Here is a 19,296-nt window from a genome sequence, read left to right as displayed (position 1 = left end):
GCAATAATATTTTCTTGTCCCTTTCTAGACAAATGCCTGCTTAAATTTAAGGTTTTGCCCTTTTTATTGCCACTGCCTGGAATAGTCTTTTATATATTCACAGGTTTTCTCTTCAACTCATGATCTGCTCAAGTGTTACATTATCAAGAGAGGTAGTTTTGGCTTTCCCCATGTAAAATACCTGCTTCTTTTTCTTCCGAATCTCCTACTCTGCTTAGTTCTTCTTCATGAGATATATCACTACTTGCTATTAGAATATATAGTATCCAAAAAAGCCGGGGCACTTAACTGGTTTCTGTTTATTTGTTTTTCTCCTTTATTTGCTATACCTCTAGTATATAGAAGAGTTTCTGGCACACAGTAAATATTCAATAAATATTTTTGAATGAATTAGTAAATGAATGAATGAAAGATAACTCAAACCTTCTTCAATTTCTGTTAATGCAAGTCAATGGATATTTATGAAGTTACAGACAAAGGAGGTTGAGAATATTCTTAGTTAAACATATCATCTTTGCTCTCAAAAAGCTCACATATTGGTTGGAAAAGCAAAATATTAAAAAATATATGGTTATGGTTCAGTGAGAGAGAAACACGTGTGCTGTTGAACATAAGTGACTGGGAGCAGTTCAGTTTCTTCACATGTTGACTGAGCCACTGACTAACCTCAGCAAATTAACTGCTAAAGTCTAAGGGACTTTTCTAGATCATTCATTTACCCAAAAGATGCATGCCACAAAAAGACACTAGACTTGGAAGTAATTTGACATTTCTCAGGAGTAAAAAAAGTTTGCAATCATCCAGACTCTATTATAATTTAATATTTGGCTGGACCATAAAGTTATTTAGTTATGATTAACTAGACCGACATTTCAATTATCTTCCATAAAAAAAATATTCAGTGAACTTTTCAGAGCAGAAACACTGACTGAGGAGATAGGAACATTTTATATTTGATCGCTTCTCAGCCTTTTGGCTAAGATCAAGTGTAGGAACATTTTATATTTTGATATAAGGTGTTTGTAATTTTTGATATGTAATTTTCTTGTGTTTAAGAAATATGAAAAATACAAATAATACAGCATCTCTCTTAAATTATCATTATTGTCTTTTTAAAAACACTTATGTCATTGGCTTGTAATCAGTGTATATTTAGTAAGCATTTAAAACTTTTATACTGATTTTTTTCTTACTTTGAATAGACTTGTGCAGATTTTGGAAAAATAATTATTTGCTGTCAAGAATTTTACAGGACTGATATCCACAGATAAAATAATTTAAAATACAGATATAAAGACAAATGAATGTTTATAGTGTCCCTAGTTACCTACTCCAGCAATATGTAAAAGGTTAGCTTTTGAAATAGACTGTATTTCCAAAATGCAGTGAACTATAAATCAAATAGATATCTCAAGTTTACAAATATATACAAATTCTGTTTATTTAAATCTGTTTTCAATGTTAGTTCAATTAATCATTGCTGCCTGAGCAAATATATGAAATCTCTAATCAAAATGTAAGCCTGAGGCAAGAATTATACAGAATAGTCACCCAATGGCAGAGAGAGGAGTGTTAAATGTATACTTTAAGAAACCAAGGAATTAGACAACCTGGTTCTGACAATAATTGCTTTAAAGACCTGTTAGCAAATATCAGCAGAATTGGTTTGTAATTTAGCATTTCCTTTACTTTGAACATGGTCCCTAAAGGTTTTTGCACGTCAAGATATCTACAAACACAATTTTGTTTCAGGTTGACTATCCATGATTAACATTTTCCTTTATGTCTATGACCTGAATAATTCCTTTGACTGAACTACACACCTTGGTTTCCTATCATGCACTGAAGATTAAAATGAAATGTTTTCTAGCTGTTGCTTTCTAAATTAAACACCTTTAAAAACCATTTAAATAAACTATGAAAATAGAAGATTGCAAAAATAGCTCTTAGGGATTGTAGAAGTCAGTTAATTAAGGTTTATTGCAAAGATTCCTAATTATGAGAGTCATAGTTTTAAATCTATAATCTTATTTATCCAACTGGAATCAGAATAATCAAGGAATGTTTCTCTTAACTACAGCTAAGTGGTTGTAAGTGATTTGGAAATTTTTTTTATATTTGTTTAATTGTAAACAGATAGCAAACAATTAAATCAGGGTTATTTAATATGGTTTCCTTAATGTTTCTTAAATATGAGGAAAGATACATACATATTAGTCAACTACATGAAGGAAAAGGCAATTCAATGCAAATGTCCTCTCTATCTCCATGTTCTATACTGTGCCCACAAAAAGTAGTAAAAACATAATACAGTTGTTTATACTTTTTGGTCTCTAATATTTTATTTCCTTACTTATACAAGTGTCACCTCATGAACAATATTATTACTCTGATGATTTTTTCCCCTTTTGTGGCTCTGATAATATAGCAATGTCTTCTGCTAAATGGGGATTCTCTAACTTGTCTTGGTTATTTTATAGAAACCCACTCCTTTCTCCAAATTTTAAGTTAAATCTTCAGCTCAAATTCTGCTGTACCTCTGCAATATGTCAACTTTTTAGATGCCTTTGGTACCTTAGTCATCAGTACCTAATCCCTCAATTGCTTACCTTTGCTTGGTTCCTTCTGCTCATAATCCTTTCCCTTGTCCCAGTCTCATTTTGCCTATTCATCTCTCAGAACAAAACTTAATTTAAATGCCAGTTCCTCAGGAAGATCTTATTCCCCAGACTTAGAGAATAGATGCTTCCAGAGCACTTTGCTCTTCTCTTTAGTGGGACTTATCACATACTAATTATATATTTGCCAATTTTTTTTTTATTATCTGCCTCCCCACCAGAGTGTAAGGTTCATAAAGGCTCACTCAGCAATGTATATATGTTGAATAAATTAAAGGTTTGTGAAGAGCATGTATCACTTCCATTTTAGCTTAAAAAGAATGATACATAACCTACAGAAAATGAGAAAAATCTTTGACTGTGGTCCTCTCAGTCCAACAAAATTGCAATGTGTTATCTACCAGATAACCTTGGAAAGTGCCTTTAAAGTTGCTTCAAAGAGATTTTCCAAAGATACCCAAGTGAGATGATGGGAAATGCCTTCTCAATTTGTAACAGTAAAACTATTATCTTATTAAGGCTGGCACACATTCTAACAGCTGAAGCCTGGGCTCTGGGAGACTCCAGTTACTATAAGCTCCTTTTTTTTATCAAACACTAGGATATGATATTAAAAGCATAAGTGATACATGAACAGATTGAGCTATTTTATACTGTTACCCTTGCTTACAGTATATGCATTTTTATTTATTCTTTTAAAAGTTTTTATTTATTTATCAGAGAGAGACACAGCGAGAGAGGGAACACAAGCAGGGGGAGTGGGAGGGGGAGAAGCAGGCTTCTCGCTGAGCAGGGAGCCTGACGTGGGGCTCGATCCCAGGGCCCTGGGATCATGACCTGAGCCGAAGGCAGACGCTTAACTGACTGAGTCACCCAGGCACCCCAGTATATGCATTTTTAAAGACATGATATTCTAATGTCAGAATTTCAGCATAGTGAGACAAGGTCTTCTTTGTGTTTCTCAGAATTGTGACATGGGGATAGTCACTCATACTTACAAGGCTGATCATAATACTTTCTTTTGTTAGGGCCAGGTAAATGTATTTTAATATTCAGTGGCTCACTGCCATCCTGTATATAGAACTATTTTTGTTGTTTTTTTTTTAAGTTTTTACTTGAATTCTAGTTAGTTAACATACAATGTTATATTAATTTCAAGTGTACAATGTACTGATTCAACAATCCCATATATCACCTCGTGCTCACCACAAAAAGTGCACTCCTTAACCAACATCACCTATTTAACCCATCGCCCCATATCCCTCCCCTGTGATAATCATCAGTTTGTTCTCTATAGTTAAGAGTCTGTTTCTTGGTTTGTTTCACACTCTCTCTCTTTTTTCCCCTTTGCTCATTTGTTTTTTATTTTTAATTCCACATATGAGTGAAATCATATGGCATTTGTCTTTTTCTGATGACTCATTTTGCTTAGCATTATATTGTTTAGCTCCATCCATGTCATTGCAAATGGCACAGTTTCATTCTTCTTTATGGCCGAATCATATTTCCTTGTATGTATACCACACCGTCTTTATCCATTTATCATATATGGACACTTGGGCTGCTTCCATAATTTGGCAATTAAATAATGCTGTTATAATCACAGGGATGCATGTATCCCTTTGAATCAGTGTTTTGTATTCTTTGGGTAAATACCCAGTAGTGCCATTGCTGGATTGTAGGGTAGCTCTATTTTTAACTTTTTAAGGAACCTCCATACTGTTTTCCAGAGCAGCTGCACCAGTTTGCATTCCCACCAACAGTGCAAGAGGGCTCTTTTTTCTCCACATCCTCACCAATACTCGTTGGTTTTTGTGTTGTTGATTTTAGCCATTCTGACAGGTGTGAGGTGATATCTCATCACAGTTTTGATTTGCATTTCCCTGATGGTAAGTGATGATGAGCATCTTTTCATGTATCTGTTGGCCATCTGGATATCTTTGGAGAAATGGCTGTTCATGTTTTCTGCCCATTTTAACTAGATTTTTGTTTTAGAGGTGTTAGAGTTTTATAAATTCTTTATATATTTTGGATCCTCACCCTTTATTGTATATATCATTTGCAAATGTCTTCTCCCATTCCTTACGATGCCTTTTAGATTTGTTGATTATTTCCTTTGCTGGGCAGAAGTTTATTTTTTTGTTTCCCTTGCCTCAGGAGACATATCTAGAAAAAACTTGCTATGGCTGATGTGAAAGAGATTACTGCCTATGTTCTCCTATAGAATTTTTATGGTTTCAGGTCTCACATTTAGGTCTTTAATTCATTGAGTTTATTTTTGTGTATGGTGTAAGAAAGTGGTCCAGTTTCCTTCTTTTGCATGTTGCTTTCCAGTTTTCCCAACATCATTTGTTGAAGAGATTGTCTTTTTCCCACTGGATATTCTTTCTTGTTTGTTGAAGATCAATTGACCATATAGTTGTGGGTTCATTTCTGGGTTTTCTATTCTGTTCTATTGATCTATGTGTCTATTTTTGTGCCAATACCATACTATCTTGATCACTACAGCTTTGTAATATAACTTGGAATCCCAGAATTGTGATGCCTCCAGCTTTGCTTTTCTTTTTCAAAATTGCTTTTGCTATTTGGGGTCTTTTGTGGTTCCATACAAATTTTAGGATTGTTTATTATAGTTCTGTGAAAAATGCTAGTGGTTTTTGATAGGGATTACATTAAATGTGCAGATTGCTTTGGGTAGTATAGACATTTTAATAATATTTGTTCTTCCAGTCCATGAGCATGGAATGTATTTCCATTTCTTTGTGTTACCTTCAATTTCTTTCATCAGTGTTTTATAGTTTTCAGAGTACAGGTCTTTCATCTCTTTGGTTAGGTTTATTCCTAGTTATCTTATGGTTTTGGTGTAACTGTAAATGGGCTTGATTCCTTGATTTCTCTTTCTGCTGCTTCATTATTGGTGTATAGAAATGCAACAGATTTCTGTATATTGACTTTGTATCCTACAACTTTACTGAATTTGTTTATCAGTTCTAGTAGATTTTTGGTGGAATCTTTAAGGTTTTCTATGTAGAGTATCATGTCAATTGCAAATAGTTTTACTTCTTCCTTACCGATTTAGATGCCTTTTATTTCTTTTTGTTGTCTGATTGCTGTGGCTAGATTTTCCAGCAATATGTTGAATAAAAGTGGTAAGAGTGGACATCCTTGTTTAGTTTCTGCTGGTCATAATATTTTATTAATTTTTGTGGCAATATTTTAGCTCAGTTAGGTCCATTATGTACTTTTCAAATAAAATTTAAATATATTTAGATTTTTCTTACTATTTTTATCTAAAACACAGTTAAATTAACAATAATTGTTTCTTAATATACTTCAACAAAGTGAAATTTACTGGGGAGGACTGCTTAATAATATTATCCTTCCAGAATGTATAGTCTCAATATATGGATCCTATATTTTATTTTGTGCCTAACTAACCTGTCTTCAAAGCAATACAGTTTTAATGAATTCTCTCATTTTAAAAGTGAGAAACAATTTATATTCTCTTCTCTGCTAAGTGGAAAAGTAGACTAAATGAACTTTCTTTTAATCCTAGAATGAAAGGCTGCCCAATGCAATATGTATGAAATTATGTAAAGATAGGTACATATATATTTTATTTAAAGTGATATACTGTTTTTATCCCCCATAGTTAAGAATGGTTGTTCTGAGTTGTATTTTTTACCCAATGGCAGCCAAAAGGCCTTAGATATAATCTGCTAATGTAGAGAGGAACAGAAGATGCTAATCTCTTTTATTCTGAAGATATATTTGATAAGATTTTGTTGACACTATGGGAAAGAAGGAAAAAAAGAGGAAATAGGAATTCCTTTTTAAAAGCCATTAAGCAAATTCTATGATGTGTAGTTATTTGCTAAATGAAGGGTAAAATTGCATGGTAAATAAAGATGATTGTACAGTACTACTTGGCTTTATCAGATGTATTTCTGAAGATTATCAGCAAAGTGAATTTATGTGTATTAATTTAAATAAGTCACATTCATTTAAAATGTTCTTAATAAAATACTAAAGTTTCTATCTACACATTTTACAGTTTTAGCAACTTTTTTTAAATTGTACAATTATTATAGATTCACAAAATACATATAGTGAGATCCCATACATCATTTACTCAGCCTTCCCAGTGTTAACTATGTGCATAACTATGGTACAAAATCAAAACCAGAAAATCGACATTAGTAAAATCCACTGGGCTTGTGTGTATATGTGTGTATGTGTGTATGTGTGTAGTTCTATGCAAGTTATCACATACGTAGCTTCATGTAACTACCACAACAATCAAGATATATAACTGTATTATCACAATGCTCTCTCCTGCCCTTCATGGCCAGCTCTCCCATTCCCCAGCTCTGGCCACCACCTATCTATTCTTTATATCTATAATTATGTCATTTCAAGAGCGTTATATAAGTGAATCACACAGTATGCATCCCTTTGAAATTGTCCTTTTCACTCAACACAGAGCCCTTAAAGTTCATCCAAGTTGTGTGTATCAGTAATTTGTTCCTTTTTATTGCTGAGTAATGAAATCAACCTCGCTGATACCTTATTCTTGGATTCTAGCCGCTAGAACTGTGAGAAAATAAACTTCTGTTGTTTAAACCACATAATCTGTGGCATTTGTTACAGCATAAGAATAGTTTTATCTTTATAAATTTGTCTCATATATATATGTGCTCATATACAACAATACTTTCTGCTATAAGACAATCATTTGTGTGTCCACATAATTTATGAATGCTTCTCAATGGGAGTTTTTAAAATCTCTGATGATTTTTCTGTATCATGTACTGCAGTAAATTGTGTTATGAGGGAGTTAAAGAGAATATATACTTATAAAAATCACAGGGGTATTCGTGCCTAACTATGTTGCCGTAAAAATCTATACTGTTATGAAGGGAACATTTAACTGAAAGCAACTGGATTTTTTAAAAAGACTGTTCAACAACTTTTTACAAATGGTGCCTAACAACAACATTTGGATACATTTCTGGATATATTTGCTGTTTCTTTTCAGAGTGGATCACAGTTAAGCATGTTGGCTGCAATGTTTTTACAACATAGATATGAATTATAATTAACATGAATTCTTACTATTTGCTTTATTTGATATGGAAAAGAAATGGCAGCATAAGTGGAGGAACTAAATTTCAATTCACTTAGCAACATTTTTTTTTATATCTGACGTTTGTTGGTAAGTGATATGGACTTGCTTATTAAGATGTACTTGTATAGGATTATATCAAAAGCAATGCATAAACATTGGAGAGAAGCATTATATCTAATTAACCTTACTAATAAGAAGTAATATAAAAAATATCTTTCTGGACCTTACAAAATAGTAAGAAAAACAACCAGAAGATCACCTCTTTAGTGTATAGAGTATACAACTGCACCTCAGTGAATATAGGTCCACCAGGGATATTATGCATCTGAAGCGAGTTACGAGTTTGTTTAGAGAAAACAGCAGTGGAACTTACCATCTTGATCCGTGGTCACTGTAATAGCTGTGAATGGCTTGGGAGAAAAACTCAACTCAGAAACTCCATTCATGGCTTCTATTTCAAAGGTGTAATTCACGTGAGACACAAAGTCAAGTACTATCACAGAATTGTTGATCAGGCCAGAATGTCTTGGGATGAAGCGGAGTCCTCCACCACAGTCTTCACACTGGCTGGTGTCTAAGCCACATTTCTTACAGATTACACTGTATGTGAGATCTTTTCTCCCTCCTGTGTCACTTGGTGGGCTCCATTCCAAAATAAGGGCCGTTTCATTGATGTTAAAAGCCACATTCCTAGGAGCTGAAGGTGGCCCTAGAGAAAAGCAATTAAAAAACAAATGTACATGTGTAGGACAATGAATTAGAAGGGGGCTAACTTGAAAACTTCAACAATAAACATTTGTTTTGTTTATTAGTTTGAACTCTTCTGATAGGAACCATAAGGAAATATGGTTAAAAACATCTGATTAAGCCTAGTAAGAAAAAAGTCTTGCGGGGGGGAAGATGGTCTATATCTTAACTTTTTGGTATATTAATATGAATATTTAATATCAAAAGTCAAAAATCTCCAAAAGATACAGTAATTATACTTTGAAAATTTGCTTACTGGAATATATCATAAGCAAACATTGTTTTAAATTATGTGATGGTTTTGGGCGCCTGGGTGACTCAGTTGGTTAAGCGACTGCCTTCGGCTCAGGTCATGATCCTGGAGTCCCGGGATCAAGTCCCGCATCGGGATCCCTGCTCGGCAGGGAGTCTGCTTTGCCCTCTGACCCTATCCCCTCTCGTGTGTTCTCTCTCTCTCATTCTCTCTCTCTCAAATAAATAAAATCTTTAAAAAAATTATGTGATGGTTTTAATTACATTTTAATAATTATATCACCATTTTCAAAATTTGAAAAAAATATTAACATACACATACAAAAACACAATATGTTTCTTAATATTTTTCCATATGGATCACACTGCATAGAGTACTTAATATCCTTTAACTACTCCAGTCTTTTCTTAAAACTGTGTCAATAATCTTTTATACTTATGTGAGTACTTCAAACCCCAGGTTTGTATCATTCCTTGCATAAACATTAACTGAAGGTCTACTAGGTGTCAGCACCACACTATGTGTGAAATAATACAGAATCCTTTCTGTAAGAGACTATGCTTTTGATTGATTGCATAAATAAAATAAAATAACATTCCTGTCATATTTTAGAATAACTAGTTTTAATAACTCTAAAACAATTCTTTAAATTTCTGCTATCAAGAAAATTTGCTTAGAAGGTGGGATAGAATTATCTTCAATATTCTTTCTATAGAGAGAAATTCAAGTTTTGGTATAGGGTCTTTATAGATCTCAAGATATAGTCATTCACTCATGAAATAAATATTTTTTTTAAGTGACTACTATGTGTGCCAGATAACCTGCTAGATCTTGGACTTACAGTGTGAATGTAACAGACAAATTCTTACTTTGTTATATACATTTAAGTTGAGTAGCAGGCAAATAAACACATTAAATAGAAGAATAAAATTCAAATTATAATAAGTAGTAGTGCAAAAATCAAAAGGAAAGGAGATGAAATAAACATTAACAGGAGGACCAGGGGTGCTTGGGTGGCTCAGTCAGTTGAGTGTCTGACTCGGTTTCAGCTCAGGTCATAATCTCAGGGTCATGGGATCGAGCCCCACATCGGACTCCACTTTCAGTGTGGAGTCTGCTTGTTCCTCTCCCTCCTGCTCCTCCCCCCACTCACATGCTCTTTCTCTCTCTCTCTCTCTAAATAAATAAATAAATAAATAAATAAATAAATAAATAAATAAATAAATATTTAAAAAAAAACTATCAGGAGGACCAATCTGAGAAACATTTGGAGAAAGCCTCATGGAGGTGGTGAGAAGAGGATGTCAGAGGAGTGAGAAGAGTATTAAGGGTAGAAGGTTCTTTAGTCAAGAAAGATCTTAAAATAGTCAAGGAACTGGCAGATAATCACTGTGGCTAGAATGCAAAAGGAAAAAGTAAGAAGTGAGTTTTAAGGAAGAGGAAGGGGTGGGAAAGTGCAAGACTCCTAGGCTCATTGTAATGAGTCTGGATATTTTTCTATGTACAACAGGAATAGGCTTAGAGATTTTATATATGGAGGTAATGTGTTTTAAAAAGAACATTCTGGCTCTAGGGAATAGTACAGGGATATAAGTACATGGGACTCATTAGTGAGATCTGTTATACAGTGTTAGAGTAGCATAACATTACTCATAAATTTACGTAACTATGTATTGGGTTTGAGATATTAAGAATTGTTATTTTATATTTTCCTTTTTCTTTTTGCTGGATCCTGATAACAGCAAACTGATGGGTAGGGGCCTCAGTCATCTGTATGTATATTACCTAAAGCCTGACCTAGAAATGGGATGGTTAGCTTTTCTAACAGGTTTCTGCATACTTTGTTTTATGCCATTTCATGTTTCAGAGAGTTACAGAAGCGTCTTTCTTCAGAAAGGAAAAGACAGAAGGCATTATAAATTAGAGCACAGGGACATGTGTAGCTTTTTACCTCCAACCTAGACTTATGCATGGGAGATAAAGATATACATTATCATTATCATAATAAGGTCTTCCTACAGAATGACATATTCATATTGTTGCTCTTTTCTCTTATTTATAAAGGAAAACATGAATTATTATTCACTTATATTTTCATGAATAGGAAGAATGTTATCAATTATGTTATGGGTGTCTGCAAGTATATAACTGTCCACCTGGAGATACTTAAAAAAAAAAAAGGCAGACACCCTTCTTACTCAAGGGCCCTCACACCAATTTGCATGACGATTAAATAGCTTTTTAATTGCTGTTAAATTATGCCGGCTAAACTGTGATTTCATGCAAATATTAAGCTGTAATGACATGCAGTGAATCATTTACTAAGATTTAGAACTTGGAACAAAGAGAGACAATTAATTCTAATCCTCAGATTCAACTAAATTATGTGTCACTGGGTTTTTATGAATGTGGCCTGATTGCTTTGTTATCATTTATAAATTATACAAAGATTATGCAACATTGGGGAAAAAAAAACTTGGCAGCAATAACCCTTTTGGAGAAATCTGTATTGAAACTTTTAGGGATTTCCTTACGTTGATTTTTTTTTTTTTCTTTAAAGGAAACAAGTAATTCACATAGAAGAAAAACAATCTCCACACTTCACCCTCCAGATTGACTTCATAAGAGAAGGGCAATTATTCTGATTTGCAACTAGATGTTTTTCAAGTCCATCATATAATAAATCTTACATTAAACTACAATTTTATTTCTACTAGCATATCTAGAAAATAAATCTTTAATCTTCTTCTTTTAATTTTTTGCTTCAATTTGGATTCCCCCTTTACACTTTTAAAGAATAAAGGAATAGTGCTGCAATAGCAAACTTATGAGAAGCTGGGGACAGTGCTGTCTTTTCTTTTCAGAAAAGCATCTGAGCCAACAGCCCCCATCTTCCTCTGAGTAGCAGAGGCCAGGTGGGCTATGATTTTTATTTTGTGTTATTTCATTTTATGTAAAGTGTTTTTAAACAAACTGCATTTCCCAAAATATATCCTGTGCCGTATCTCTAGTCCCATGAGCTATCATACAAAAAATGAGCTTAGTACTCCAATTAAGACTCCTCTGAATGACTGACACTGGAACAAATGTAACACAATTTGCTTCTCTTTGTCAAATCCAAAATTCCCAAACATTTGTTTATAGAACCTTATTTTCCAAGAAGCATCTATAGGAATACTAGCATTCTGCAGAACACTCTTACAGGCTGACACAGGAGAGCAAACTTAAGGATCATATTTCAGTTACTACATCAATTGCTGCAGATTTATATTTCATGATTTTAATTGTAGAAATATGCTACAAATAAACAGGGGTCTTATTCATAATGACTGGAGACTGATTATTCACCTACTGTATAGCTAATTGTGTTTGCAGATGCATTTTCTAACATTGAGAATAATGAAAATTTGATCCAAATAACTGAGGATATCAAGTCATGGAAGGCTACTGTTTACTAAACTGTATTTTATCAGTTAAGTTACTACTTGGCAAAAATTTAAATGTGTTTGTTAACTTAATGACTATCATAAATATATTAACATAGTTTCTTAATAAAAAGGAAATTTCTTCTTATTTATGAGCTTACAAATGAGAGAAAAATAGTTCTATGTTGATCTATGCCAAAGAGAACATTTAAAAAATACATTGAACCATCTAGAGAAATTTAGGTAAATGTTTTTGCAATGAGTAAATTTTAAAATTTGCTGAAGAAAGATAAACACATAGGAATAAATGAAAAAGTACATTTCTAGATTTTAATAATGTACTAAAAATATAGGTTGTCAGATTTGCATATGGGCATAATTTAGAACTCTAAAAGTCATCTCAGTTTTTGAATTATCACTATTAACTTTAACTTTTATCTATAGTTATATTTTAATCTAATCTCCTTCCCAAATGAGCTTTGAAAAATGCCTTTAATAGGAGTAACTGCAAGCAGAGTTTTGTATTTTCCTTCTCTAAGCCACTTAGTACTCTAAGTTTTGTTCATAAAATGTTTGTATATTTGGAAATGGATGATGAGTAATCACAAAAGTGGAGCTTCAACCTCACCAGAGGGAAGATAAATCAGTTTAATCAAATAAAGAAATGAGGCCCAGGAAAGTATTGTAATTATGTGAAGGTAACACGCTGTATTCATGGTCAGACGATACCTAGGTCTTATGTTTAGAATTTTTTTAACTCTACTATGTGTATTCTTCCTATGGATTAAAAAAAAAAAATGTCTGGTAAATAAATATTTAAAGTATTTTATAGGGCTTTGCTTAGAGAGTATTGTCAAATACAAACTTTCAAAACATACAAATTAATGAGAAATTTATTGCTTTCCAATGACAGATTCTTTTTAATAATGTTATCTTAGAGCATTTTAAAATAATTTTATATACAGAAGAGCAATTGAAAATGAAATCTTCAAGATAAATATTGCTCAAAATACAACACTATGCACACTTCAAATCCTTTGCATTCCACATATTTTCATTTTCTTCAATATTTTTACACCTACTCCAGTAACTAAATTGGTGCCAAAATTAAGACTTGCTATCCATTAATGTATTCATAGTACTGTGAATGATGACTGAGATAATTCTTTTTAGATTCTCCATTATTTCTAAAACTCAGTTAAAACAAACAAAAATCTAATAGACCAGATACCATTCACTTCCAGAATAAAAAAACCTAAACCTCTCAACCTTGTCACCATGTGTCTTTATAAGCAGGCCTCTTATTTCCTTTTGCTGCATCTCAATGCCTTTGTGCATACTGTTCCTTTATGTCATTTTGCTCTGTGGGAGAGTCCTACTCATCCTTCATGTTCCAATTTAGGTGTTACCCACTTTGTGAAACTTCCTTATTGGTCCTCAGGCAGAAAGGAGCACTTTTATACCTTATAGGTATGATTTTTAAAAATAGAGCCAACATTTTTGAGCACTAGTTTTGCTCTAAGAAGTGTACTTAATATTTCCCATGATTTATTTAATTCAGTTATCATGACAAACTCATAAGGTAGTATTAATCACCATTTTATAGAAGATGTGACTAACAATGTACACATTACACTGAAATATTTGTATCACTGTATACAAGTCTATCTTGGTCCAGCTTGATTCAGAGGTAATATGTGCTTTAACTGAGGGAACAAATAGAATGCATGGTTTTGTATAATTCTCCAAGAATTATTTTTCAAATAGTGCCAATTTTCACAAATATTGGAGAACAGAGAGTTTGGGATTATAATCTTTCCAAGAGCCTGGTGTTACTGGCTACGGATAGATTCATATGACTTGAAAATCATTTAAGAAGCGGAAGGGAATGTTTATATTATGGTAACTGAGATTAACGAATAAAGACCCATAACAAAAAGGGTAGTCACCCATCTCTCTATCTATTGGGAAGGAATTTAAAACTTCTCAAAAAACAAACAAAAAACCCTAAAACTTCTCAAAATATAGTTCTGTGGACACTTACAAACTTGAAAAGTAAACATGTGTGGCCCCACATTTCTATGCTATAGAACATAGATATAATTTTACCTTGGAAAAATTCCAAGAAATGGTTATAGGCTGCCTTCATCAATTCAGAAAAAAAAATATAAACCCATAAAATAACTAATTGTATGAATTACAGAAATGTATTATCGCTGTACAGGTCAAGAGTTAAATGGCAAAACCCATGTATGATAAAAGAACACTAAAATAACAAATGAAATAATGAGAAGGCTGGCTTTGGGTCTTCTGAGTCAAATATCATCCAGTTCCCAAATACCATGAAAAAAAATTATGTACACCTACATAGAGCCCTTTCCTTGTCTGAGTCAATTATTTTTAAGTGAAGGCTTGTTAGAAATAGAAAAGAGAAACATGAAAAGACTAAGCACAGTCATAATTTGGGAGGGAAAACAAAACAATAAATGAATAGATTAAAGGAAATTAATAACCTTTCTCTAAATGCGTAATAGTGTGGGGATAATAATGAATGCTATCTTTCCAATTATGGATGCTTCTCGGTAATTGGTTTGTTGTGTACAAGTAGATGATATTGAATGGGACAATACTCTGAATTCCAACTGTAGAGCCCTGGTAGCAAGTGGTAACTCAATTCTCCAGCATCAGCAGTATGACCATTTAATATCTCGTCCTATAGAGGAACCTCTCCCAGGTGATTTGGTAAAAGAACCTCCTCTGTTGAATTAAAAATGATAATATTTATATTTAGGAAACTCCTTGAAGCTCAAATGACATCCTACATCAGTGACCAGTATTGGGGAAACTGGGATTCATTGCATATAGGCATTTATTCCATAATGTAAGGTCATTTTAATTTTATTTTTATTTATTTTTTTAAAGATTTTATTTACTTGACAGAGAGAGACACAGCGAGAGAGGGAACACAAGCAGGGGAAGTGGAAGAGAGAAACAGGCTTCCCACTGAGCAGGGAGCCCGACGTGGGGATCGATCCCAGGACTCTGTGATCATGACCTGAGCCGAAGGCAGACACTTAACGACTGAGCCACCCAGGTGCCCCAAGGTCATTTTAATTTTAAAAATATACCACTGCAATAGACGGAGTGAATATTTAAAGTTATCTTCTATAATAAGACAAGATATAACACAGCCTTCTAGAAGTAACATAATCCATCTTTGCAACTTCTCCCGTTCTGCTATCTTCAAAGCTGTGGTCCTACATCGTGTTTACAATGAGCCACCTACTCAAATCAGTTGCACTTTTGTATTTCAGTTGTGAGACGGAAAAGCATGGAACCAGAACAGGTTCTTCATGCAAAACATGCTTAGAAAAGAGAGAAGAATAAAACTTAAAGATATGAGAAAAAAAAAAAAAAAAAGAAGAGATAGCAAGCAGAGCTGGGATACCTGGCTGTGAACATCCTGTCCCCACCTAGAAGTGGGGGACCTGAGTAGGGAAGCTGAAATGAAGAACACCTTTCCTGTTGCAATTCAACACACTACTTATTCTATACTCAAAATAAGAATGAGACAATCATGACTTTTTTTAAGTTGCCAATTATTCCAGCAGGAAAGAAGCCATTTTACAATGTGAGCCTTAGAGCAAAAGTAAATTCAACTTTTATATGTTCATGTCAATCCTGGTCACTGTAGTTCAAATACAAAGATACAAAAACATGATATTTGCCTTTATATTAAGAATTAAGTTTGAGGGGTGCCTGAGTGGCTCAGTTGGTTAAGCATCTGTCTTCGGCTCAGATCATGATCCCAGAGCCCTGGGATCAAGCTCTGCATTGGGCTTCCTGCTCAGCAGGGAGCCTGCTTCTCCCTCTGTCCCTCCTCCTGCTCATGCTCTCTCTCTCTGCATGCTCTCTCTCTCTCTAATGAATAAAATCTTAAAAAAAAAAAGAATGAAGTTTGAACAAACTGGTTTTACTCACAAGATACTTGATTCATATTTAATGACAAAAAAAAATTCTTAATGATGATCATATGAGTAATTCTAATGGAATATATATATATATATGATTCACATTTATCATATATATATGATTTCTAAGTGGGTAACACAAATGTTTGTTGAACGTGTTAATCTTCTAGCACCTGTTCAGTAGCTTTAAAAAGATCCTATTGATTTAAACACACGAGAAACATCAAAGTAAAAATGCTATGACAGTGTAATTATATTTTGTCTAACTTCTCATGCATCCATATGTTAGACCCTCACTTCATTTCTTTTGATCCTTTCATGCTCTCTGCCTTTCCTGCTGGATAAGTACTTTTTTAGTAATTCTTATTTTCCTTTGTTTCTTTAGCCTCAGTGAGTATTTTTCCCTTCTGGCCTGGAAAAGCCTTAGGTAGTTATTTTGATAAGAGATTTCTTGGCAGGCAGTGGTGTCTCCTGTGTTCTCAACTGCTCTCAGAGGCAGCCCTAATTGACCAAGACCCGGTATTAAGGAGTGTCCTCCACAGCTCACCTTTTAAAGCACAGAATATACATTAATTAGTCACCTGAGAAATAAAGTTAAGAGTTTATGAAGTAGAATAAAAATCTAGAGAAATCATTCAGTATTTCATTTTTTAAATTTTATTTTATTATGTTATGTTAGTCACCATACAGTACATTATTAGTTTTTGATGTAATGTTCCATGATTCATTGTTTGCGTATCTTATTCATAATTCCATTTATATATTTTGCAGTTCAAGCCAAAAGGACAAAAGGAGGGCGCCTGGGTGGCTCAGTTGGTTAAGCGACTGCCTTCGGCTCAGGTCATGATCCCAGAGTCCCGGGATCGAGTCCCGCATCGGGCTCCCTGTTCAGCGAGGAGCCTGCTTCTCCCTCTGACCCTCCCCCACCTCATGTATTCTCTCTCTCTCTCTCATTCTCACTCTCTCAAATAAATAAATAAATCTTTAAAAAAAAAAGGACAAAAGGAATTTTTAAAAATCAAGAAGGCCTAAACTCAAGTATGTTGCTGATATAACTGGTTAGTAGTGCTGTTTGAGAGATCCTAATATAGTTAAAATTAGAGGGAGAAAAGTAGGTCAGGGCAGGATTTTGAAAGTTCTTGGATTGATTCTAGTAAGTCTGGCAAATAGGGATTGGGCTTTGAAAGACCTTAGGCAGAAGTGGTAATATGATCAATATGATATGATTTTGTTTCTAATAGTTTGGAATATTTTGGAGGTGTGGAAGACTAAAGGAAGGAGACTTGCCAGGATATTATTAAACTAGTCTAAGGGAGAGTCGAAGATATCAGCTAAAAGGATAGGGCCAGGAACTGAACAGGAAGGAATGGACAGAAGAAATGCGAAGAGGTAGAATTGATAGGACTTGTGACTACGACATGTTAGGGTAAGGGCAGGAATTATGATTCCAAGCTTTCTGGCTTAGATAGGGTAAATAAGGATTCACCAGGATAAATAAATAAAACTAGGGTGGATAAGCAGGCTGAAAGAAAAAGCAATAAACTGGCTTTTGCAGTTTGAACTTGAAATTATTAATTTACTCATTCATCAAATATTTATTTAGGGCCTAGTGTCTAGTACTTATGTACTATTATTAGTGCTGGAGATACAGGAGAGAAAGAACGTCCATGATCTCATGGGTCTTACAGTCTAGTATGGCTAGGATGATGATAAACAAAGAAGCAAGTGTACAAATGAATCAGAAATTTTAAAGACAGACACATGAAAAAGTGCTCAACATAGCTTGGCATCAGGGAAATCCAAATCAAAACCTCAATGAGATACCACCCCACACCCGTCAGAATGGCTATTATTAACAAGTCAGGAAACGACAGATGTTGGCAGGGATGCGGAGAAAGGGGAACCCTCCTACACTGTTGGTGGGAATGCAAGCTGGTGCAGCCACTCCGGAAAACAGTATGGACGTTCCTCAAAAAGTTGAAAATAGAGCTACCATATGACCCAGCAATTGCACTACTGGGTATTTACCCCAAAGATACAAATGTAGTGATCTGAAGGGGTACGTGCACCCTGATTTTTATAGCAGCAATGTCCACAATAGCTAAACTATGGAAAGAGCCAAGATGTCCATCGACAGATGAGTGGATAAAGAAAAAGTGGTATATATATACAATGGAATATTATGCAGCCGTCAAAAGGAATGGAATCTTGCCATTTGCAATGACATGGATGGAACTGGAGGGTATTATGCTGAGTGAAATAAGTCAATCAGAGAAAGACATGTATCATATGATCTCACTGATATGAGGAATTCTGAATCTCAGGAAACAAACCGAGGGTTGCTGGAGTGGTGGGGGGTGGGAGGGATGGGGTGGCTGGGTGATAGACACTGGGGAGGGTATGTGCTATGGTGAGTGCTGTGAATTGTGTAAGACTGATGAATCACAGAACTGTACCTCTGAAACAAGTAATACATTACATGTTAAAGAAGAAGAAGAAGAAGAAGAAGATAGTAGGAAGGGAAAAATGAAGGGGGTGGAAAATTGGAGGGGGAGACGAACCATGAGAGACTATGGACTCTAAGAAACAAACTGAGGTTTCTAGAGGGGAGGGGGTGGGGGGATGGGCTAGCCTGGTGATGGGTATTAAAGAGGGCACGTTCTGCATGGAGCACTGGGTGTTATACGCAAACAATGAATCATGTACATCTACATCAAAAACTAATGATGTAATGTATGGTGACTAACATAACATAATAAAATAAATTAAAAAAAAACTAATGAGGTAATGTATGGTGACTAACATAACATAATAAAATAAAATTAAAAAAATTAGAAGTGATATAAAAAAGAGTACTGGGAGGAATTCTATTTTTGAATAATTTGTCAGGGAGTACCTGTCCTAAGAGCTGACATTTGCGCCTGAAGGACAAAAAGAAAATAACCCTAAGACCTTGAGGGAGAGTATTTCAAGTAGAAGAAACTGCTGGCTCAAGGATGACAACAAGCTTAGCATCTTGGAAGTCCATAAGTTTAATAATCAAAGGGAGTATGGTGTGATGTAAGGTCAGACATTTGGGCAGGTTTCCACAGGGCACTTAGGTTGCCATATCCCACAATTAGTTGGCTAGGCAACTTTGGACTTTAGGAGAAAA

General features: G+C 34.3%; 1 protein-coding gene across 1 annotated transcript in view; it reads right to left on the bottom strand.

Moving 5' to 3' along the window:
- The window catches only part of EPHA6 (EPH receptor A6), an 833,569-nt gene that overhangs the window by 425,284 nt on the left and 388,989 nt on the right, over positions 1-19,296 (bottom strand). Inside the window, exon 5 of the mRNA XM_064580423.1 lies at positions 8,120-8,455. Coding sequence (XP_064436493.1) covers positions 8,120-8,455 — 336 coding nt within the window. The remainder of the gene's footprint in view (positions 1-8,119; positions 8,456-19,296) is intronic.

The sequence above is a fragment of the Mirounga angustirostris genome, unplaced genomic scaffold, assembly GCF_029215605.1.
Source record: "Mirounga angustirostris isolate CCGP_5_RB_7025 unplaced genomic scaffold, mMirAng1.0.hap1 SCAF_1, whole genome shotgun sequence".
Lineage (NCBI taxonomy): Eukaryota > Metazoa > Chordata > Mammalia > Carnivora > Phocidae > Mirounga > Mirounga angustirostris.
The sequence above is the reverse complement of the archived record's forward strand: the minus strand, read 5'-3'. Positions and strand labels throughout refer to the sequence as shown.